Consider the following 24,785-nt stretch of genomic DNA (forward strand, 5'->3'; position numbering starts at 1 on the left):
ACCACCTTTAAATGGATAGGGATTCAAACTGCGCTGAAACGCTCAATCTCACAGAGTCAGTGGAGCACTTGACTTTGAGGAAAGGCCTTTTGTATTTCACGTTATTTTGTTTTTATCTTAAAATTCAGCGGTTTAGTCACAGGTTTGTTTTTACAGTTGTTTTGATTAATAGTGAGGATGTTTTTAGTGTTTAATCTTGTTATTTATTTTTAGATTTTGCACCTGAGATCTCTGAGAAACACTCTCGTTCTGCTCTGCATGTAAATGTAGAGCAAAATAACAATAAAGCTAAACTGAATTGAATTGGTTAATCAGTTTTAGGCTATCAGAAGCAAAATTTACAAAAAAGAACCCTTTGTTAACTGAACTATTAATCTTTGGTCTTTAAAATGGCTTTGTGGAGTGCAAAAGCTTTGCATTTCATAACATTGTAAAATCACAATTTCCGTGAAGCACAGGACTTCAAATTTTGTCTGACAAACAGTTCAAAAGTGTGTTTCATGTGATCAGTTTGCTTTTCGCGGCCAGTGCTTGACTACAGGACTCACCGATCACTGAGGCCGGACATGGTTAAAAAATACAGAACCATACTCTCAGACCTGAACACGTTCCTGCACGTACTGCACCTCAACCTTCACACGTCGTCCCCCTCTACGTCTCACGTGTTATGTCTCTGCCTCGCACTCACCCGTCTCCTTCCTCTTAAGCTGCGGCGCTGCAGACCGTTGCATGATGTCATTGAGACCGAGACAAGTCAGAGCTTGCTTTTGGCGCAACAAGACTGGCTGCACCTCTGCACGTCCGTGCGTCACGCCCTCCTCGTTCCTTTCCCTTCTCTGCCAGAGTTCTGTCTGGTATTTTAAGAGGTCACAGCGATCACAATCTTGCTGTAACCAGGATTATCATCTCCAAGAGTTTTGCATGGAGGCAAAACTCTAATTCACAGCAGCTGAGAGAGGCAGCGGGAGAAAGTAACGTAGGCGGATGTTCACGCAACCCACCCTCAGAGACCAATCAGTAAGCCGACCGCAGCTATTTTCCACCATCAACAGATGTGCTACTTGTTGCCTTTCATCCCGTCCCGCTGCTAAATTCACTGTGAAGCCCTGCGCAGAATATCTCCTCTTCTTTGTCATCTCTTTGACAAAAAAAAGATCTCAGGCACATTTCACTGAGGCCGCTCTAAACAGCAGCGCACTGCTCAGTATGACATCTATTAAGCCTAACGAGTGCGGAGCTCAGGCAGTCGGACCGTGGGATATACAGTCGGCGAACCGAGTCTCAAATCAGAGACGGCAGCCCTCTGCATTGTCTGGTATAAATAGATCTGCAATTGGAGCCAGAAGAGTTGTGGAGTGCGCCCGAGGGGTTGTAAACAGATTGTGATTTGTTGCGGGGAGATGGAGGGAAGAAAGGTGGGAGGGAGCTAGTGAGCAGGCGAGGACGCAGAGCAGGGCCGGAGGAGAGGGCGAGGAGGAGGATGGAGGGAGATAAGGAGAGGAGCCTGCTCAGAGGAGAGGAAGAAAAAGCTCCAAAAAAGAGTGAATTAACCCTCAGTAATTGCATTAATACACACAGGGTTCCCACAGTCATGGAAAACCTGGAAAAGTCATGGAATTTCACAATTGGATTTTCCAAGCTTGGAAAAGTCACGAAATTTGGTGTTTGTAATAAGTTAAATGACATTAATGTAACATTACGCTGAATTTATTTTCTGTAGCTGATGACATAATGTAGCTTTAATATGTGTCTACGTGTCGCAACGTTTTTTGTTTTTCTTTTTGCTTTTTATTTATCACGAAAGTTTCTTCATTTCTCCCTGCGTTCGTCTCTCCCTTCATGTCTGCCCAGGGGGAAGGTCAAATTATTTTTAGGGGCATACACTTTTAAGTGGCTACATTTTGTATACATTGTACAGCAGATTTTTAAAGTGAACATGCATTTTTTCTATAATTGGTGTTATTTTTTTCTTGCTTCTTTTTTTATTCAGTATTAGGGGATTTTAGGATTTTTTTCCCTATTTTTTTTCCCAAAAGAACATCATGGGTTTGGAAGGCATTTATTTTAAAAATATTTTTTTAAAAAAATTAAAAAACTATAGAACTATAGAAAACTATAGAAAAGAATGCTGTCAATTAAGTATTTATTAAATTTATTTTGAATTTAAGAAAACTGGTTTGGAGGGCAAGTTTTCTTTAAAGCTCACCAAAACTGACACCATTCATCACAGCCAGAAACTTAAAAACAAAAATTCGCGAGCTCGATTCTGGCCTCGGCACTTTGCTGCTTGTCAACCCTCTCGCTCTCCACCTTTCACACTTGTGCTGTCCTATCAATTAAAGGCAAAAACGCCCCAAAAACATCTTTAAAAACCCAGAAATCATTTGATTTTTAAAATTTCCAGAGGTCCTTGAACACATCATTGAGGAAACTATGTGTGAATAGAGTTTGAATTTATATGTTTATCTTATATGAAAAATGTTGGGTATGTGGTGCAAGAAAAAAATATTTTTCGTCCTTGAAAAGTCATGGAAAAGTTTTGAAAGTTTGTCCATGTAAAATGTGTGGGAACCCTGTGCATAGCAGAGGAGAGGCACTTTTGTGCTGAGATGTTTAAATCATGAATTATCATTATGCAACCGTTGTGGAGATTCCCTCTCATGCTTAAAAAATGTTCCATATCAAACTGAAGGAAACTTTTAAGCGCTCAAAGGAAAGAAGAGAATAGGAGCAGACGTGTGAGGTCTCTGCTCTGTTTCTGCAGATTCTAGAGTTTGACAGACTGAAATTGAACTGAAGTACTTCAAACTCATGTTGGTCCGGGTGTCAGTTGTGTAACACTCCTGGAAGCTCCTCTGCTCTCCCCCGAGACGGCACGTTTGTCTTTGTTTTGGTTTTCTCAGAGTGCCCCCATATTGTCTTGTATCTGGCACAGATCAGTAAACTGAGGTACGTGTTTGACGTCACCGCTCATACACAAAGATGTGCTGATATCAGAGTTTATCTTTGTCAAGTGGCAGCCAACTTCGTCTAATGGGATTCTCAGTGCACCGTCATGCGCGGCTCTGGGCTGTTCAGTTTGTGTTGTGCGTGCTTTGACCTTTGAGAGAGCAGGATTTTTTCTTTTTAATGAACTATTGTGTTTTTTGTTGAGCTTGACCTGTGATTGGGCTGCTGCCAATGATTATTTTCATTATTGATTTATCTCCTAATTATTTTTCTCGATAACTTAATCATTCGTTTGGTCACAAAATAGTGAAAAAAAAAAACTTGTTCACATTGCTCAAATATGTCCAGGCAACAGTCCAAGACTAGAGCTTTGATCAGGCTCAAAAAAATTCAGGGAGAACCTACACAGACTCCATAGTTTCTGTGCAAGCCTGATTAAAAACACACAAAAACATATTTAAACATTTTTTATAAGCTTAAGTAAACTAGGGATGCACTGATAGTGAAATTCCAGGCTGATATCGATGTTTATAAGAACAATTTTCATGAGGAAAAAAGTAATGCTTGCACACTTACTCAATACCACACAAGTTTACTGAAGACAGCGTCTCGGTCCTGCTTGGATATTCTTCAGGTCAAACATTTCAATAAATGTGTGTGGCATGGTGTAAGTGTGCAGGCATTAGACCTTTTTCCTCATGTGCTGTTTTTTTCAACCTCTAAAAGAACGATTTTTGCCAATGGCTTTTACTGATGTTATTATGTTGTTTTTCTTGTTTATCGTGATTATGTTGTGTTCGTCCCAAACACGTTTTCTATTGTTCTTGGGCTATGACGTGTGCCCTTAGTCTCGAGCACTGCTTTTTAGCCTGAGCAAACTCGACCTGACACAACAGAAAAACACTTTCACAAAAAAACACTTAAATCATCAATCGATTATCAAAATAGTGCCAATTAACATTTCTGTCAATCGAACAATGAATTAAACAACCAACATTTTGTCTCACAGTTGTTCTAATTTTAGCCGAAACAGTATGAAGGTAAAGTAAACGTTTTCCAAACTTACTTTCAGCAAAAAGATTTGTCACTAAAGATTGTGTTTAAGGACTTTTCTTTAGAGGATTTGTTTTTTTATTTGCATTTCATAAAACCAGATATTAGAAATACAGCAGATGTGGCGATGGGTCAAGGACAGGGAAAAAAGAAACTTTAATAACTTTATTTAGCAAGATACAAATTTATCAGTTAAAATAGAATCACACAAAATTACCAAATCAGTACAATAATCATGTAAAAAGAAAACAAACAAAAATAACACGTCAGTCGAAATGTACACATGCATGTACACATATATGCTTAAACAGGAACAGGGTTCCCATGGTCATGAACAACCTGAAAAAGTCATGGAATTTCACAATCACATTTTCCAAGCCTGGAAAAAGTCATGGAATTAGTCAAAATTCTTCAAAGTTTTGGATAAGTCATGGGATTTTCTTCTCTATAATGAAATTATAACAATGATCTTCCCCTGATAATCTTCTAATCTAAAAATAGATTATATATCTGATATACGTTTTGTTTACTATCACTTACATTTCTACATATTCGTCCTTAGTTTATCTCTCCCTTCCTGTATGCTCGTTAGCTGAAATGATGTTTGAAAAGAATTTGAATCTGAAATGTTTAAAAAAAAAAGCGCCGGGCACGTGGTGCAAGAAAACAAAATCTGAAAAGTTTGTCTTTGAAAACATGGGACCCTGAATGACATAATTGTGTTTAAAAGAAACAACAAACCTGTATAGAATACTTATCCCTCGTTTTATTATGATCTCCAGTATTTAAATGTCTGGGGAGCCTTCCTGCGGGGAAAGTCCTTACTCGGCTTCACCTGAAACCATTTTGTGGTTTCATTTGTTTGGGAAATGCAGTCAAATTCCAGGCCAGGAATTTGAGCACACGGTATTAAACCACTCGGGAGAGAGAGAGAGAGAGAGGGAGACAGAGAGAGAGAGCGGTGGTTATTATAAGTAGAGGAGGGGGGAAACCAGAGGAGACAAGCAGCTGAATGGGACGCCTGCGAGCGAGTGGGAGAAGGAGGCAGAGATATTCGATGCACTACAAGCGGCGCAGAGGGTTTTCCTTGGCCTTAGAAGCAAGGAAAGCAGGTCGAGCGGGGAGAAGAGCAGAGAGGGTGAGAGGAGAGAGAGTGTGTGTGCGTGTGTGTGTGTGTGTGTGTGTGTGTGACGTTGGTTCCTGGAAAAGCAGAGGGCTGCAGAATAAACAGGCTGCATGCCTGAGACTGCCCTGTGATGTCACCACTGGGCAAACGAGGGATGAGGGGAGGAGAGAGACAGGAGAGAGAGAGAGTGAGGAGAGAGACGCCCATCAGGTTAAACAGGAGAGGGGATGAACGAGGAGCAAAAGAGGTGAGGAGCAAGGGGAGAAGTCAGATGAGCAGGAAAAAGGAGTCATTCCCTGTGAGAGACTGACAGAGGAAGGAAGGAGGTGCAGTGATAAAGAGGAGGCTGCTGAAAAGAGGAGGAGGAGGAGAGCACTGATGGGTACGTTTAACGCCACCACCTCTCTTTCCCTCTTTTGTGCAGCGAGCAATTAGCGCCGCCGGTGTGACAGAGATGCCACGAGAAGGTGTGTTTGTGCATTTGCGCGTGTCACCGCCAGTAAGTGCGCGAGGCTGTTTGTGTTTGTGTCAGGGACTCAATACCCGTGGAAGAACATTTTGTCCGGGGAGAGTGTGTGTGCGTTTGTGTGGATGAGTTATGGATTTGCATTAGCCACGATTGGAGCCGCAATGCTTTGACAAGTGCAGTTTTCTGTCATATTCTCTCTCATGTCCTCTTTTTCTTTCTTTTCCTAAAAGCTCTGATGTAAAATGATTGACTTGCTCTCATACGAATGATACAATGAATATATGTTATGAAAAAATGGCAAAAAAGAAGCAAAAGTTGCCCGTTTATAACAGACGTCAGCGGTCACAGCGCCTGTTTACCTTTGACGTCAGCCTGTAACTGACCCTGAAGTCTTAATATGGAGTCCTTGCTACTTTCTGCCTTCAGCCAGGACTCCCTAATAGTCAGCAAGACTCAGGAGCTCAAACTGCAAAGTGACAGAACTGCAAGAAGCTTTTCTTTTTAAGCCAAAAAACCGAGAAGTTAGTGAGAAAACAAAATCAAATGTCGTCGAAAATGAGATGTTTTCTATAATTTTCAGATCCGACATCAAATACAAACTTTCTTTATAGAATGATTCACGATTGTAGGAGTCTGTCGACACTACAAAGCCTCCTCTCTCCTTCCATTCTCGTTTAATCAACTGCCGAACTGTAACTGTCGTCGCCTCTGAAACGAGCAAGGGCCAGAGAACAGCCAAACCGAGGGCGTCACTGCATTTGATTAAATATTGGGCACCTTTTTAGACAGATTCACAAATGACAAAACGATAGATGCAGATGAGATGAAGTAGATGTCAGTCGGCACACCGAGTCCGGCATGGAAGTTAAGCAACCTGCTGCTGTGGAGGGATCAGCAACAAATTGTATTATAGCCAACCAAAAAAATGTCTCATAGAAAAAAAAGCAATATGAGCTCTAAGTGTATGCTGTATTGAGAGTATTTTCACCGCTTTACCTTAATGTCAGAAAGTGATTTCCAACTAGAAAATGAAGCAGTTATATCGCTCTCTTTAAACCAGACTCCATTGAGAAAAACAGTGATTTAATGTGCTTCGATCAGTTCGTTTATTTGTGCTTTGTGTGACTTATAAAAGGGTTTATTTGAATTCACCAAAGCAACACAATAAAACATAGAAAGCGAGCTGATTGAGGCAGCAGTAGACCAGCAGCTCTTGTGTTCAGTGAGTCGAAATCACTGATTTTGTCAGTGGAGTCTGGCAGCTTAGACATTAACGGCTTTCCTATTGGAAATCTGTCCTGTAAGGGTCAGTTATTTCATGGGTGTGTCACTATATTTAGGAATCATTCATTCACTGTCAGGTGTTGCGAGACGGAGAAACACTGGCAGTTTTTTGACTGAAGTGTAGTGACTGAAGTGAAGTGTTTGAAAGTGAAGTGTAGTGTCACGCTATTGTGGTCGTGAAATATCGTTATTTGTATGTTTATGGACACAGACTGGAGGGTTCTTGCATGTTTCCATAGAAGACCAAAATAATAAGATTTAAACTGCACCAAAGACAAGTAGAAGAAGTGGGACTCTGTTTTCACCAGACCAACAGCAGTTGGAAAGTATTGAGGTTTTTTATTATGCCAATTTTTAAAATTGCAAGTGAAACTTTTGGTAGCCTTCTAGAAAAATAAAATCAATGGCATTTTCAGTTCACTGGATATATTTTGTTGTAATAAAAATGATTTAAGTAAGATAACAACAGATACTGACAAAGTTTTTTTTCTTAATTTGCAATTGAAAAAAATACATAAATTGGAATATATGGTATCATTATACTAAAAAAAAATATTTAAAAAATTATAGTTGTGTTGTATTGTGACCTAAGTATCATGATAGTATCTGGTGATTCCCACCCCTACAAACGATCCCTTTAATAGTGGAAGAAAGAAGAAGTCAGAGGTGAAAAGTGGAAAGAAAGAAAGCATCTTATGACAGGAGAATGTCAGACCTCGTGTCCTGAGGGTTGAAACTGACTTATTTTCCCTTTAGTCGCATTATAAGCAGACAACTTTGCCACTGACTCACTCACATGTTGTCATCCCCCACATGACGCAGCCCTTAAGGACCCTGTTGCATGTTGTTGCTGTGTTCTCCTAATAGTGTGGATGGCCATAGCGGCGGGGGTGCATTTCACCTGCTGCATGAAAACACAAAAGAGGAAGTAGGGTATTTAAAAGCACCATATGTCTTTATTGGCGAGTGTTTGGATGCACAGTTATAGTTCATCTGCACTGAGAGTGATGTTTCCAAGCAGCAGTCCATTTAAAGGATCTTCTGCGAATGCTTTACGGCTTTATTTTTCAAACGTGGCACGTCCCGGAGAGTGATTTCTCATACATCAAGCTGCGGCCCAGCAGATGCAGGATACCTGCTCTCAAAACTTGGACTGGAAATGAAAAGATATCAGCATTTTTCCAATAAAAGTGCTTCTAGCAAGAGGGATGTGTCTGTTTTTGTTTCACATCCCTCAAATCAGCTTGTCATAGCGGGCCAGAGAGTGGCTGTTTGACAAGTGAAGCATATTTATGATCATTGAAGCTTTCTTAACCCTTTGAGACCTGGAGAGACATTTCTCCTCTGCATTCAGACGCCTCTAACAAGTGTTTAAACCTTTGATCTCAAGGCTAATTGGCTTGATTTAGTGTTTGGCAACATGGGAAAAAAGTAATGAGCAACTTGGCAAGAAAAGGTCCTGCAAATTGCAAGATTTAGCACATTTAGAAGAATATTTTTAAAAGAACATGTGGAAAAAGTCCAAAAAATTACTATAATAACACATTTTAAATTAAGTTATGTTTTTTAAGCACAAAAAAACAGGGAAAGTAAAAATACAAAAACAAGGAAATTAGCTGACAAAAATGCTAAAAAAAAATAATGATGTAAGATCTTAACCAATGTTACAGAATTCTACTTATTTGTAAAGCATTTTTAAAGTAATTTCCCTGATGTTTTTTTAAGTTATCTTTCTTTTTTGTGCTTTTTTTTTTTTTTTAAGCATTTTTTTGTTTTTATTAATTTCCTGATAATTTCTAGGTAATTTCTTCTTAAGCTGCTCATTGCCTTCTTCCTTTTTTTTTTTTTTTTTCAAGAAATGAAGCCAATTTGCTCAGGTTTCAAAGAGTTAAAGTAGCATTCTCACTTCACTTCTTTTGACTATATCCAAGTTAGTGTGCCATACTAAAAATAATCCTGAGAAATCTCTCCAGTGCTTCAGTTTGCCACTGGACAATGCTCGCTGTGTGTTTCACATGTACAGTATAAGTGTCTCAATGTAAGTATGCATGTGGCTCCTCTATTAAGTGCGGCAGTGATGGTGTGTTTGCCTCTTTATTAACACAAAGTTCCAGGCAAGTATCTCTGGCTCTCGCCGCGCTCTCTGTAAACATGTAGGTAAATAATCAGCCAATCGACTCCTATTTATTCAGATTTAATGGGGAGGAAGCTGCGTGATTGGAGGGCTTCCTGTGCAGTGATTTGTGGGTGGCTGGTCCGGCTCAAGGCCTGCACCTCACGGGGTCAATGCAATCTTTGTCAGGTGTCGCTGGGCTTCATGTGTAACTGCAGCATCAGTCATGGGTTGTGTGTGTGTGTGTGTGTGTGTGTGTGTGTGTGTGTGTGTGTGTGCAGCATATATATATATATATATATATATATGTATGTGTATATATATATATATATATATATGTGTGTGTGTGTGTGTGTATCTATATAATTTTTTTTTGCAAAGAGGCATCAGTGTCACGTTTTCATTGCTACAGATGTGTTATTGATTCCCATAACAAGATTATGTCATTAGCTCATTCTCAAAGAGGTCAGAGGTCAGGGTTAGCTATCGAAAAACACTCTACTATGAGTTCAAAAATAGAAGATGGATGCCAGCATGGGGGCCACAGCACCTTTAAGTGCCAGCTGATTGATTACTTTTGACAGATGCTAAAGATTTACGCCTTTTGTTTGGGATGGCGGGTCAAATAACAGTCAATACTTCTCAATTACAGACATCCATCATGTTGCGCATGAAGGCGTTTTTTATTATCAGGTGAAATTTGATTTAACACTCTAATATCATTATCTGATCAGGTTTGGTGTAAATCTTGAAAGCAGTTGTAATTTTTTGTCCGTATACCGTTAATTATGAATTAAAAAGTCTAATTTGTGTTTTATATACTGAGGTTGTGTCGGGTTCACATTTGAACTAATACTGGTTCCAGTTGGGGTACATGGAATTTGTTACTGGTACTAATGGTACCTTTATTGGGTACTTTACTTTCTCTTTAATAACAAAATTTATATTTTTGGACAAGCTGACATTGTAAATTAAAGACAGTTCTGCTCCTTTGCTATTTTCTAATCAAACAAGAGATCAGACGCTGAAGCTTTCACTGCAGATCAGCTCTGCGGCGATACGTTTTGGAGGAGGAGCCATAGAGCGCCGTGCTGTGAGGCAATAGTGCTAACCACGACGCCACCGTGCCGCCCTGTATTTAGGATTATTACAGAAAATAAGCTCTGCGTTTAACAAAGGTTTATGATACTTTGATGTTTTGTTCAGCAACATAATGAAGACCACTTTTGGGGGTTTTTGAAGCCTAAGTGCAGTTGCCAGAAGCAAAAAGCTATTGCCAGGCTATAATGAACTATGCTGCGGTCGCATCGCCACTGCTACGAGTCCGTAAAGCCATGTTCACTGCTGCTTGATATGATGACATTTTGTAGGCTCATTTAGCCACTTGTTAGCAACCACCATTTTTGATATATAAAAACTTCAAAGTTTGCATATGGAGTATTTAGTGAAGTATTTTATGTCATAGAGCATCCAGATGCACACTCAGGTCCCAATGCTTGACATAGATGGATTTAACATTAATCTGTACCCTGTAGCAGGGAGTGTGATACCTAACCCTAATATGTAGTCACCATACTGTTTCTAAATAGTTGCAGCCATGTCGTTCCCTCTCTTGAGTTGCAGAAAAGCTGGTGAAAATGAGAGAACTTAGTAATTAAAGCCTCAAAGCTTTGAATCGCTAAATGACGATGCTCAGTTCTGAATCTCTGAGCAGGTACACTTAAAAAAAACCTTTTGAAGAGCTTTCATTTAATCCCATCCAGCTGCACAACGCCTCTTAATGCAGTTGTGCTTACGATGCAAACAGCAAGGTGTGATAATATACAGGTGCACTGTATGATTGCAACACCGTTCCAACATCTCCCTCCTTCCTTACAGTGGACATCAACTCGGCGCTGCCCCTGCGTCTCCCTCCAGCCGCCATCCCCATGGACCTGCGCGTGGACCATCACCAGCAACAGCAGCAGCAGCAGCAGGTGTCCTCGCTCTCGCCGCCCGGTCAGCAGTCGTCCGGCCCGGGCCAGGCCGGCGGGGGCGTGGTGGGGGCGTCGGTACGCGAGCAGCAGCTGCAGCAGGAGCTGCTGACCCTGAAGCAGAAGCAGCAGATCCAGCGTCAGATCCTCATCGCCGAGTTCCAGCGGCAGCACGAGCAGCTGTCCCGCCAGCACGAGGCCCAGCTTCAGGAGCACATTAAGGTAAATCATTTACATTTCCGAAAAGTTAGTTGATAAGAACATTGGTGGAATGGTACTCAAGCAATTTTAGTTAAATTTTGAGGTACTTTACTTTAGTATTTCCATGTTATGTCACTTTCTACTTTTACTACACTAGAATTTGCATTCAAACGTTGTAATTTTAATTTTACAACTTTGATTTGACGGCCTTAGTTATTAGTTTGTTTGCAGATTAACATTATTGATCAAACTATAAAATATGATGTATTGTTGTTGCTTTAGCTACCAAACTCTATAACGCGTAGTTAAAATTGGCCGAAACCTTGACCAGCTTATGCATGAATTCATTCATTATTATCATTAAGTAATATATTCATTATTTTAAAACGGGCAATTCTTTGTAACGAGTACTTAAAGTTTATTTTAATGTTCGTACTTTCACATAAATTCCTTTTTAAATGTGGGACTTTTATTTGCACACTTTTACAGAGCGAGATGTAGGATATGAGTCAAGCCTTAATTTTTGTTTTAACTTATTACATGTCCTTAATTTTGGTTTTGACTCAAGGATATCAGTTTTGGTTAATTTTGCTTTCAATAGCTCAACACTCATTTTCCAAGAAATAACTGATTTAATTTGTTTTTTTTGGTCTGGTGCTCCATTAACTCAGTGAGCAACATTTCAAAGCGCTGTCCATTTGGAGGTGGTGAAATTTTATTGTTCTTTGTTGTAAATGTATTGTCTTTTATTGTAAATATTATTTTTTATTTCTCAATGAATATGACAACAAACTTAACCAAAAATAAACATCAAAAACTTCTCTCATTATTATTTAAATTATTTTATTTGATCTTCTTTAAAAAAAAAATGATGATATATTTTAAAATATATTTTAATTTTAATTTAATATATTTTTGATATATTTTAAAAATAGTGTAATGTGTTATCTATCACATAAACCGCCTCAGCCCTATGCACAACACAGAGCAGCCGTGTCTAGCTAACCTGTTGCATGAATACCTTAATGGCTTTGTTGTGGTACAGCGTAGTACTAGTACTACTACTAAACTGCAGAGTAGCAAAATTAATCTAAAGATCTAGTTGTGTCACTGGTCACTAATATTTGTATTTTGACAAATAAATTGGATTTAGACAAAAATATTTTGAGAATATTTTTCTTCAAAATTGAGTAAAAGCTGCATTTTTACATGAAATTTTCTCAAATTCTTCATGTTGATATGCAGCATATCAGCTTCCTCAATGATGGTAAATTGGGTAAATTTGGTCTTGGTTTTCCAGGAAAAACAGTATCGTCAGTCATTAAAGCTGCACACAAACAGCAGCTAACATTGTACGTAAACAAATACAACCAAATCTAAGGTTTCAAATGAACTCCTCCAAGAGGCAACAGTCCAAAATCACAGCAGCAGCCTTGCAGCCCAAACCTATTTCAAACTTTACCAAACAAAGCCGAGGCAGCGCTTGATTTAGTCTGCCACAGGATTCTTCATTAACAGAGTGAACTCACCAACGCAGAGCAGCTCCGTCAGCTTTAAATCACTTTGTAAAGAGGGAACAAGGAGGCACTTTGGCTTCATTTGCTTCAGCTTCAGGGATGGATAACAGCAATAAAAGGATGTGTTTAGATCCAGGAAATGTGTGAAAGACGAATTTTTGTAGCGCTGGCGATGCGTTACATAACTGCACCCTTATGCAGTAGCCTTACTTTAAATATCCAGTAACACTTGCTGTATGTTCACAAGGAGCATGTTTGAATATGAAGAGCAAATGTTTGACTCTTTCAGCGGACAGAATGTTTTCAGAACATTATGACACTTTGACTTGCTTCACATGTCGAGCAGTATATGACATATAACATTTGAAGCTGGGATCACACGCCTGTATCATAGTGACCTGGAATTACAGAGCGAATCTAGATCAGCACGCCCACGCTCTGAAGCATTAATACATCGGGGCCCCTGAGAGCAGCGCGGAGCTCCTGTGGGGCTGAAATGTCATATAAAAATATTCCAGTGTTTGTTCTTTTTTAGAATATTACGGCTGTAATATGAATTGTAACGTACGCAGATTCAGCTGAACTATTTTCTTTTTTCAGGACTCAGAATAAAAAGTCTAAAAATGGATTGTGGGGGCAGGAGATTAGATTGCTGTGTGCAGGATTACATTAGTTTGAATGTAATGATTTTAATTCCTCGTGCAGCTCAGTTCATACTGGAGGTCTCTTTTCTTTCTTTCTTTCTTTCTTTCTTTCTTTCTTTCTTTCTTTCTTTCTTTCTCTCTTTCTCTCTTTCTCTTCCCTTGCTCTCTTTTTTCTTAACCCTATAACACCTGGATTAACATCAGAGAACAATGGTTTGATTTCTTCCAAAAACAGGGAAAAAATAATAAGTTACTCAGCAAGAAATGTCCTGCAAAATTAAGTATAATAATAATTAATAAAAAATAGTAAATAGTAACAAGTTAATATAAAATGATCTAATATATATATATATATATGTAAAATTATAAAAAAAAAAAATAAAATGTATGGCAAATTTTTGGTGTAATTTTTTTTTCTTTTTTTTTCTTATTTCCAAGTGATTTTCTTGCAACTCTTCACTAACTTCTTGCAAGTTTTTGGGCAATTTCTTCTGAAGTTGCTTGTCTCTCTTCCAGCCAGTTTGCTTGGTACTCAAATGGTTAAGCCCCTATCCCATTGCACAAAAAAACTTAACATTTGGGGTTTTAATGTAACAAGAAAGCTAAAAATCGGCATTCACGCTCGGGTCAAATGCCTGCAGTAGTCACGGGTATTTATATACTATATAAATACTATACTATATTATATTATGATTAAAAAATTGTCACAAGCCGTCTAATGTCACAAATCTCTCCATCACCTGATGCTAAAGCTCTGAGGCGCAAGGTGTCTCTCCAGCCTCATTCCCACGGCACAAAACCCCCACAAACACCTGCTAACATCTGGCTTTTAAATGCAATGAGAATGAGCACAGTCTGCATTCACACCCGGGTCAAATGACTCTGGCTTTGATTGGTATTGGTGGGAACAAAACACTCGCGTGAGCGGTTTATCTGTGTTTGAAAAACCCGTGTGCACGCGCTTGTTTTGGTGGTAAAGCAGTATATCACGTGACGCTGACAGCCTCCTCCTTTCCTTCTCTGTAGTTCATCTCCTTCACATTTATGGTTGCTTTCCTGTTTCCTCTCTTACTTTCTTACTGCCTTTCTGTCTCCCGTCTCTCTTCTTATCCTCCATTTTCTCTTCCTTCATTTCCTTTCTTGCAGTCATCTTGTCTTCCTTCTTTTCTTCTTTTCCATCATGCTGTTGTTTCTGTCCTCTCTTTCTCTCTTCCCCCGTCCTCCTTGTCACTCTATCCACACTTTCTACTTTCCACCTTTTTCTTTCAGTTGTCCTTTTTTGTCCTCTCCTGTCTTCTGTCTTTAACATTTTGAATGTCCTTCCTCTCTTCCTTCTTTCCTTCTGCTCTCTTTTTTCCTTCCTGTCTGCAATCATTTCTTCTCCTCTTCAGACCATCTGTAATGAAAAAGTCTTCTGCAGATGCTTCAGGCATATTTCACATTGTACTTTGCTCCTGCTGCTCTGTAGTATTTATGTCCTACAGTCTCTGTGCTTTGTCCTCTTGTGGGACCGTCATGTCCCTGCTGTCTTGTGATGTTGAGGGATGAGTGATGCTGTCTGAAGGGGCCGTCTGGCTTGTGGTGGGGCTGCAGGACCACTCAGGTGGAGACCTGTGACGCACAGCCTGAGCAGGGAGGCCCGGCCTCAATCAGCCCCATTCACAGCCCGCTGTGTACACACTCACGCACACACATCCTCTCGAATGTCTGCAAACACACAGTCACATGCAGTTTGCTCCCACACACACTCAAATGTGCATTTCTTGCATGTGGACAACAGGGAACCCTCATGAATTGAAGCCTGAAGCTCTTCACAGTCAAAAGGGGAATTCTGTGTGTGTATCTCCGGTCTTTCGAGCCACAGGGGTTTTGGGTGTTTGTGTGTGTGTGTGTGTGCATGTGGGTGGGGAGGTTACTTTGAGCCTTCCCACCCACTCAATCCCCAATCCCCAACGTTGATTGAATGGCAAAAAAAAGTACGGAGGCTCTGAGCTGGAAGCGAGCCAGAGCGCCGATGTGCTTTTCTCACGAGCTCCGCCTCACCTTCCTCTCACCTTCAGCCACTAATTTATTCTCAGACTCGTCTCAAACATTTGATTGGCCCTCACAGTCAACACAAGAGCATGTCTCGGCTACTGAGCGCCTATTTACCGCGTTTAAAAGAAGTTGATTACATGCAGTTACAGTAAACTGATCAAATATTGCCATTGGGCGTGTGATGATAAGGCGAAGAAGAGGGTTCCTTGGCACGTCAGAAAGAGGTCATTATGGAGTCGGCGAAGTGCAAGCGCAGACAGCTTGCCTATTTATTGTATATTACAAAGACATTAAAGAGTAATTGGGACTCTTGATTTGGTGCTGTAGGTCGAAGACATGTCTCAAAGCAGCTTTCAGTGTGCGTTTGTGTAATTGATGCTCTTATCCACAGTGACTCACTGTGAGTTCTGGGTCTCGTTCAAGGACAGGACAGGATGAGATGAGGAGGTGTTTGTGAGCACATTTTATTTTTGACCTTTTCGGTTAAAGGGCGAACGGAGTCGTGTTTGTTCCTTCAGTGTAAAAGCCAGAGGAAGGTTTTGCATTTAAAGCATTTAACAGATGCTCTTCTCGCTCTTTTCTGAAATGATGAGGAAGTGAGCAGATTGGATTATGTGTCTTGCGAAAGCCTCATCGCCGGTTAAATTGTTTATATTTATTTAAAGGCTTAAGCTTGTGGCCTGAGGTTTTTATAGAATTGCAAAGGTTTTATTTTATTGCTTCAAACAGCTGTCAGAGTTAATTATATCAGATGGCGACTTAAGCAGACCATGAGTTGAATGTAAATAGATGTTTAACCCTTTGAAACCTGGATTGACATTAGTTTTTCCTGTGCTGCTTTCAGACGGCTCTCTTGTATTCAGGTATTTAAACCTTTGAACCCTGTGCTAATTGGTGTGATTTCTTTCAAAAATGTAAGAAAACAGGACATGAACAACTTGGTAAGAAATGCTCCACGAGATATTTTTTTAAAAGCTAGGGTAAAATGTCAAGGGCAAAAAAAAAGAAAGAAAATAATATTTCTATAATTACTGTTATAACATAATCGAAAAATGATGTTACAGAATTATAATCATTTTTAGGCAGTTTTCCAAATCTTGTTTCCTTTGGGTTTTTTTTTTTTTTTACTTTTTTTTATTTTCTAATTTTCAAGTAATTTTCTTCTTTTTACTTACTTATTGCTATTTTGGGGGGGTAATTTCTCCTTTCGTTGCCTTCCTCCCATGTCTTTGAAAGAAAAAAGGCCAATTTGCTTGGGTTTCAAAGGGTTTAGGAAAGTAATGAATTAACTGCATCGGAAAACAAGAAGTTATCCCGACGAAATGATCTTATCTCGCAGCTAAGAAGGATTAAAAAGTGTCTGCTGATATACAATGTTTGCAAGAAGTTTTAATATGTTGCTGGAAGTTTTTACTGACCTCATTCTGATGTGTCTTCCTACAGCAGCAACAAGAGCTCCTGGCGTTGAAGCACCAGCAGGAGCTGCTGGAGCACCAGAGGAAGATGGAGAACCACCGTTTGGAGCAGGAGCTGGAGAAACAGCAGCGGGAGCAGAAACTGCTGCTGCTCAAGAACAAGGAGCGGGGACAAGAGAGTAAGTTTCAGAATCAGTAATGAAGCAAGATGGTAAATTTAGAAGCACTAAATCCTAATTTTGTCCACCAGAACACTAAAACAGCTCAAAACTTTTTTTTTTCCATATCCGATATATTAACATATAACCTAAAGTGCACAGTTGAAATTGAAAGGTCCAGTATGTAGAATTTGGAGAGATATGTTAGCAGAAATAAAATGTAGTATAATAAGAAAGATTTCTTTTGTGTGTTATCACCTAAAAATAAGAATTGCTGTGTTTTCGTCACTTTAGAATGAGCTGTTTCAACGTTTCCTCAACGTATCCAATGGTTTGCATGCTAACCTACGAAAAGGCGCACACAACAGTTTGAATAGTTTTCTATGCATTAGCGCCCAAGCATGTTACGTCCTTAAAGGGGCTTTCACACCACCACGTGGTTCTCGCCCTGACAACCGCCTAGCAGGTGCTGGGCGAGCGGCCCGTCATGTGACATGCCTACCATCATCGGAAAAACAGTGATTTGTAATGTGAGACTGTTTCATTCAGTGTTTTTAGCTGTTTTAATCACCTGGTCTGTTTGTATTGGAGATGAAGATATCTCTGCAGGTTATTTGGCTCCCCAAACTTTTAACTTGGAGAAGTTTCAGCTGGTTAAAATCTGCAATTCTTACTGCGAGCAGCCACCAAATCCCCCTAAATTTTACACACTGTTCCTGTAACCCTTTAAAACTTGTATTGACATTAGTTTAGAACAGCAACAAATACTGGAGGAAAGAAAATAAGAGAGAGCGGATGTTAGCGAGATGACTGTAGAAGGTTTGATGCCTCTTCTGCACTAAAGATACCAGGGGAAACAGAATAAGAAACAACCCACTGTTTTCACTCTTTAACCTGAAACTGCCTGCTGTCTGAATGTATCAGTAGATGTTTTCGGGACCCCCACACTCCACTGCAGACGATACACAAAAGTTGAGTTTCCCCTGTTTGGTGGGTCTGAACTGCTCAGCAAGAACTCTGCATTCAAAACGCTCCATGGTTGAAAGGACCGTTGAGATCAGTATTCACTGTGTGTGTGTGTGTGTGTGTGTGTGTGTGTGTGTGTGTGTGTGTGTGTGTGTGTGTGTGTGTGTGTGTGTGTGTGTGTGTGTGTGTGTGTGTGTGTGTGTGTTTACATGTCTGTGTATTTCCATTTTACTTGGAGAACCTGTGTATTTACCGTGGTAAACGAGCTGTATTAGCCGGTGGCCTTGGCGAGGGCTAAGCCAAGTTATTACCGCTGCCTGCTGGATGTCTCTCAACAGTTCATTGAAAGCGAGTGGACAGGAGTCCTTGAGAGCAGTTTACACACTATATGGAAAGTGGTTACAGATCCAGGCTGCATCCGTGTGAGTCGTGTGTTTGTGAATGTGAATTACTCATGTTGTGGGGACATAATTTTGCTTTCACAGTCACATTATGAGGACAAAATGCAAGTCTCTAAAGACTTGGGTTAAAATCAGGTTCAGACAAATTATGGTTAAACCTTTGAAACCTGAGCAGTTTTTTTTAAAAACAATAATGAGCAATGAAAGAAGAAATGTAAAAAAAAGAAGAAGGAAGAAATACGCGCATGTGCATTAGTAGAAGAGCCAATACAAAACGGCCTCTCTCTGAAATGACCTGTCATTGATCAGAGTCTCCCTTCACAAGCTAGAGTTTCTAAACCCTGAAAACATAGCAAAGAGGAGCTGCAGAAGTCTCTAAATTGAAATATGTTCAAAGTTTGTTTTGGGATTTTTGCTAAATTACATCAGAATAAAACTCCCTACCTCAGCTTTAATTCACTTATTGTGTTCTTAATGGATGATTAATTGCTTGGTCTTCAAATATCAGTTTTATAAAGCCTAAGGTGATGCCCTCAGACAGTAAAGTACCCAAATAATTAATTTACACTTACAATAAAACAGAAAAAGGTAGCAATTTTGCAAAATGGAGAGGCAGAAATTTGATTGAACTTTTATCAAAATATTTTCAGATAGATTTTCTTCCAGTGGCTCTTGATAAGGTCATCGCCTGATATCGTACTCTGCTGTCCTCAGTGTAATAAATCCAAGAGATCCCTGCAAAAAAAAGTCAAAATTTGAGTTATTATAAAACTCAAACTTTTGGTGGTTCAGTCATTACAAACTCATGCTGTTCAGTTAAATTTAGGAATCCTAAACTTTCCTTTGTGGTTTTTTTTTATTTATTTCAAATGAAAAACTATTTGAAAGGAAATAAATTGTGAAAACTGGATGCTGAGTTGAAAATGTTCCTTGTTTGAGTGTAATTTTGGTGATTGAATCATTTCAATCATTCAAGTGCCCATAGTAACGCTGCTTTTTTCACAGGGCTGTGACAGTCAGTTGGTGCTACTAGTTATTGCACTTAAAACATGCTACAATTTTTAAATTGTAAAAAAAAGAAAAAAAAAAACGTTGTTTTGGGGCCAGCTGGCGTATAAATCTCAATTTCTTCTTCTCTTTTTAGGTGCTGTGGCGAGTACGGAGGTGAAGATGCGTCTCCAGGAGTTTGTCCTGAACAAGAAGAAGGCGTTGGCCCAGCGGAGCCTCAACCAAGGAGGCCTCCACAATGACGCGCCCTACTGGTACCGGTGAGTCACAGTTATTTCTTGATTTAAGTAAGCTGAAGAAGCAAAGTTGAACCTTTAAAGCTACTTTAAGATTGAACTCTCAGCTGATGATTTTAAACGGTAGAATACGGTAAAAGCTAACTTTAGATCATTGTTATTTCTGTCTGATTGCAGCTGAATAATGTATCATATGTGTCATAATCTATCAGTGAGCCTCCCGTCTTCCTCACCTGCCACACTGTGTGAGCCTGACAGGGTTATGAAACAGATACACTCACATTCACACACAGGAGGGCAGGATATTGGAAGCTGATGATAGGGGCTCTAACACTGAAGGCTCAGCCTTGAATGCTTATTGTAGCCTCTCTGCAGCCCTTTGCAGGTGTGTACACTTGCTGTTTCCTCTTTGTTCGCTCTGTCACGTGCTTTCATTGTGTGAGTAACATGGAAACATGGTTATGCAAACCAATGGCGGTTACTTGAATTAAATACTACATTTCTTTTTAGTATTTGTATTGCTTGTCTCAGATTAGAGGTTATTTCTCCTCCCTGGTTTGCAGCTGTGGAGGAAATATTCAGGTCCTTAACTTATGTTAAAGTAGTAATGCACTAATGAAAATCTTGGGGATTGACTGATATGTTTTTTAGGGACGATTGTAAAACCGATTATTAGTAATCACCAAGACTCATAACTGATATTTGGAATCAGTATACATTTGGAATAATAATGAAAACCTTAGTGCATCCTGTTTAATTTCATTTTAAAAACCAACCAATTAGATAGTGCTGTTTATGGGATACTGAACAAGTCAGTGGAGAGATGACTGCAGACAAAGGCAGGAGATTCATTTATTTTATTGGCTATCAGATGAAAAAAAGGTGAGATGATCATAAAAATGCTGAATATTGCAGCCAATAATTGGTTGAGTAAAAAATACTAATAGCATCATGCTTTAGAAACTGATTATTTGTTTTGTATGAGAAAAAATTACAAACAACAACAACAGAAAATAGTTACCATCAGATCAGTGTAGTGGAGTGAAAAAGTACAACGGCTGATATGTATTTGAGTACAAGTATTGTAAAACAGTAGACTCTACAGTACAGTAGGGTCGGCAGGTGTGAAAATGTTTCAACCAGTTTGATAGTGAGCCAAACGTGGGACCAGTATACCAAATTGTACCACAGCTCCTGAGTGAAACATAATGACACCGTGTCTTACGTGTCCACGTAGCTGTCAGCTGTGTGCTTGAGATCAGACCAAAGACGTAGACGTTTAAAAAATGGGTTAATAGCCAACTTTCTCTCTCTATGTTTGTAACGTTACTGTTTTTAAACAGAAAAGACATGTTTTATATTGGAATATTTACTGGAAAGTTCATACTATATAGCTCAAGATGGCACTTTCAGCCAGTTAGGTCTCCTTTTTCATCAGCTTAAAATGTGAAGTGTTGTCATGTTGGCACAGGTTTAGCTTTTGTCCTCTCGTCACCCCAAAAAAACACATGCGCATTCTGGCAAACAAACACAGTGTGGCTGCTCAACCCTTCCAACTGCAGACACTGACATGAGCTCAGTAGATAATTTCACACAGCAGACAGTAACGGCTCAGTTAGTCTGTTTATAATCATAATATTATATTAATCACATTATGAAATTTGCCAGAACATTTGCATAAAATCATACAGTTTTAACTTCCTACACCACACTGTAACAACAGAGCCGCAAATCGTCACAACGTGCAGTAAATACACCAGACACTTTCCACTACCGCTGCTGAAATAGCTAAAAAAAATATTTTAACATCGTAGTTGAGCGTTGGACATAATTTCCTAAGTATTTTCTCAATGATTATGCATTTCATTCGGCACAATAAAAGTACTAACACCATAAAATGCAAACACATAACAAGATAAACAATGTTACATAATCTTGATGTGTGACCCAATGAAACACCCACAAGCACTGACTTTCAACAGCTCAAAGTAATACAAACTTTCTCTTTCTATATCTGCCCGTCTCTCCTCTTCTATGCCTTTCTCTCTCCACTCATTGGACTCATCTGCCCCCTCAGTTTTGGAAGAGATGCGTGTGTACATCCGCTTGTCAGGAACATGCATTTGGTCCGAAGCCAGCTCGGCTTAACTTTGCCTACAAACACCACCTTATTCTGTAGGCAGCGAGCAGATGGCAGCACATGTCTGCGGCCCTGCCAAAGGATTTGCATGATGCGTTAATCATACAGATCTTTGACAGCCATGAAGTTAGTGACTTTGTTTCGGATTACTTGTGCAGTCACATGTCCGCATAGTTATGAGCCTTGTCTCATATGATTTTGTGATCTTGATCACACCTTTAACACTGTGTTTTTGTTTTGCAGCAAAACTCAACATAGCTCTCTGGACCAGAGCTCGCCTCCACAGACTGGTGTTTCCACCTACAATCACCCTGTGCTCGGTGTCTACAACCCCCGGGACGACTTCCCACTGCGAAAGACAGGTACATCACACACTTACACACTTCGTTTTGGATGTGCAGAGCTGTCTATTTCACATTCAGAGAGGATTACACACACACACACAACTGTAACGCCCAGTAGCCGCTATGCAGACTCACGTCTAGCATAATTTAGACGGCATCAGAGCTCTGCACCATTAATCACATCCACATTAGGCTGTCAGGGTCTCCCAGCGTACCCCACATGAGAGTGTTAGAGAGAGTAGAAGCGTAGGTGGTTCAAGAGTTCAATAGAGTGAGAGTTCGATCGAGGGAGAGAGGTTTTTTAACATTTTAGCACCTGATGTTTATTAGATTTTAATAGTTTCTTATCCTCAGGGGTTGTTTTAAATCAGCTGTTGTTCTGCAGCGTCTTTAGAAACTTGTTCTTAACACTGACAGTGCTAATAATTACAGATTATATCAAACTTGCTCTTTTTAGAAAATAATTTAGAGAGGACAGTATATGTATTTAGCTCACGTCCTTTCAGATTTGAGGCTTTCAGCAGCACTCTGTTGTTTGCTGTTGTACTCTTCTGTGTTGCTGGACCTTTCTGCTGCCTTTAATTTGTTTGATGATTGCATAGTAAAACTACCTGGCTCTGACAGATCCTATTTGAGGGCTGCGTCTGTTGGGAACATCTCTTCAAGCAGTGCAACAATTACTTTTGGGGTTCCCCAGGGTTCTGTTCTCGGCCCTTTATTGTTTTTAATCTGCATGATACCTCTGGGTCAAGTAATTCACAACCGCAATATTTCTTTTCACTGTTATGCTGATGATTCACACACAGTAAACCCATTAGACCTCTGTTCTGTTTACTCACTGTCTTGGACATGCAATATTTTTTATGTTAAATGCTGATAGGAGATGTGGCCGAAAACAAATATAGAACATGCAAGAATTGATCCACTACTAATGGGTGTATGCTACAAAAATGAAATCTTTCTGTGTTTTTTCATGACGCAAACTCTTATTTGTGTCTTTGTGTCCATCCATTTAACTCATTATTTGTTGCACTTTATAAAGATAGCATACCCTATGCAATTTGAGCCCCTTTCTGAACCCAGCTTTTAGCCACACGATAAATTTTGGTGGCAGACTGAATTTTAGCTTCGTAGGACGCTGTTTTTTTTTTAAGATTATTTTTTGGAGGATGGAGTAAAACCAGCGGTAGCGGCACAAGGGGTAGCGTGAATCAGTCAGGTGAACCACACCGCCGTCAACTGGCACTTGGATGTTCGGATGAATTTCTGACATGTCAGAAAGTTCAATCAGCCATTGTAGGCTCTTGCACAGTTGAAGCAGAGGGCATGAGTCGATTCCCCAAGACCCTGCCTTTCAATCAATCAATTGTACATTGTAGCGGATAGCCGGCTAGTTTGTTGATGCGACTGACTTGCTAACTCGTGTGTGTGTGTGTGTGTGTGTGTGTGTGTGTGTGTGTGCGTGTGTGCGTGCATGATAGAGAAAAATTGACTTTTTAAGCCTTTTTGGAACATCTGTCTCTCCATCGTTGTGAACCATATCACTGCTAACAAGCAAACTTCTGCCTTTCTCCAACCCCTGAGCTTTCAAACAAATCTTTATTGACAGTTGTCAATAGACTGAATGGTCCAAATGAGCCGTCTAACAGTTTTATGGCCTATTTTACACATACAGTGTGAGCACTCGGGTCGTGGATTGATGATCGCACATAAATCGGCTTTACATCGCAGACAGTTTACACGTACAGTAGGAGATGGAATTAAACAACACCTTTAAAATGGGCTCAAATTCAGTTCAGTGTTTGCCCATCTGAAGAAATCAACTGATCTCTTTCATCTTGTAAAAAAACAAATTTCAACTATATTCTGGTCCAACAGGAGGTCGTAAATACTCTGGGGGCTTCTAAGTCTGATTTGAATTTCACAGCAGCCATTTATTAACTCAGGAGCCTCAGCAAGAATGAATCAATTTCTTTAAATTACACTTTTATTCCTGTTTTTTATGCCCAGACATGCACCTCATAATTATTTGCTGTATTTTCCAAGAACTCAATTGACCACCTTGATCTTACAAAAACAGGAGGCAGGGTAATTACATGTCCTGATTTAAACTGGCTTTAAATTAGTTTTATTTCACTTTTACTGTAATCTTATTGTCCTTTATCTGTCCAGGACGTTGTAATCTTGTGCTGTACATAAAAGTAAACGCAGAAACACTGCTGTTTCAAGCAGTGACTGTACCCATGCAGAGAGCACCATGTTTTCTTTTAAATGGGTGACAAATCTTGTCAAAAGTAATTTCAGCGCTGCGGAACGTACCACTGGAATAAAATTTCCTTGCAGCCTACAATCTAACGTCTTCTGGCTTCAAAGTACAGAAGCCTCTACAGAGTAAAACCAGCTGTTTGCAGTGTGTTTTTGTCAGGTGTGTGTACAGCTCTGTGTGCGTAAAGTGAGAGTGGTGTGTGAGGTGGTGTAGCAGTGAAGCAGCGGTCGTCTTACAGTGCAATTATTCACTTAGCGCAGCGGCGGCTGCAGGCGGCTGCAGCCAGCGCTCCAGCCCTGTTGACTCTGCCGTCGGGCTGCTGGCTGCGACGGCAGATAGACCACAGTTGACACTGGCCCACACAGCCACATTCCACCCCGGGAGAGGAGAAGAGAGGGAGGAAAGAGGAGAAACTGAAGAGTGAAAAGGGAGGGAAGAGGAGACCATACGACAGTGATAAACAGGAAGATGGAGAGAGGAAGATG

General features: G+C 39.9%; 1 protein-coding gene across 3 annotated transcripts in view; it reads left to right on the forward strand.

Moving 5' to 3' along the window:
• Window positions 1-24,785, forward strand: part of LOC121962721 (histone deacetylase 4-like) — an 80,115-nt gene that overhangs the window by 23,634 nt on the left and 31,696 nt on the right. For 2 of the 3 annotated variants that reach the window (XM_088074317.1, XM_088074316.1), the window contains 4 exons: window positions 10,873-11,189; window positions 16,810-16,960; window positions 19,451-19,574; window positions 21,934-22,052. In XM_088074317.1, coding sequence (XP_087930443.1) covers window positions 10,873-11,189; window positions 16,810-16,960; window positions 19,451-19,574; window positions 21,934-22,052 — 711 coding nt within the window. Of the gene's footprint in view, window positions 1-5,214; window positions 5,511-10,872; window positions 11,190-16,809; window positions 16,961-19,450; window positions 19,575-21,933; window positions 22,053-24,785 lie in introns of those variants that run through there. The other variant, XM_088074318.1, reaches the window with a different exon arrangement.

The sequence above is a fragment of the Plectropomus leopardus genome, chromosome 24 (assembly GCF_026936395.1).
Source record: "Plectropomus leopardus strain MGB_pleo_1.0 chromosome 24, ASM2693639v1, whole genome shotgun sequence".
NCBI classification, from domain to species: domain Eukaryota; kingdom Metazoa; phylum Chordata; class Actinopteri; order Perciformes; family Serranidae; genus Plectropomus; species Plectropomus leopardus.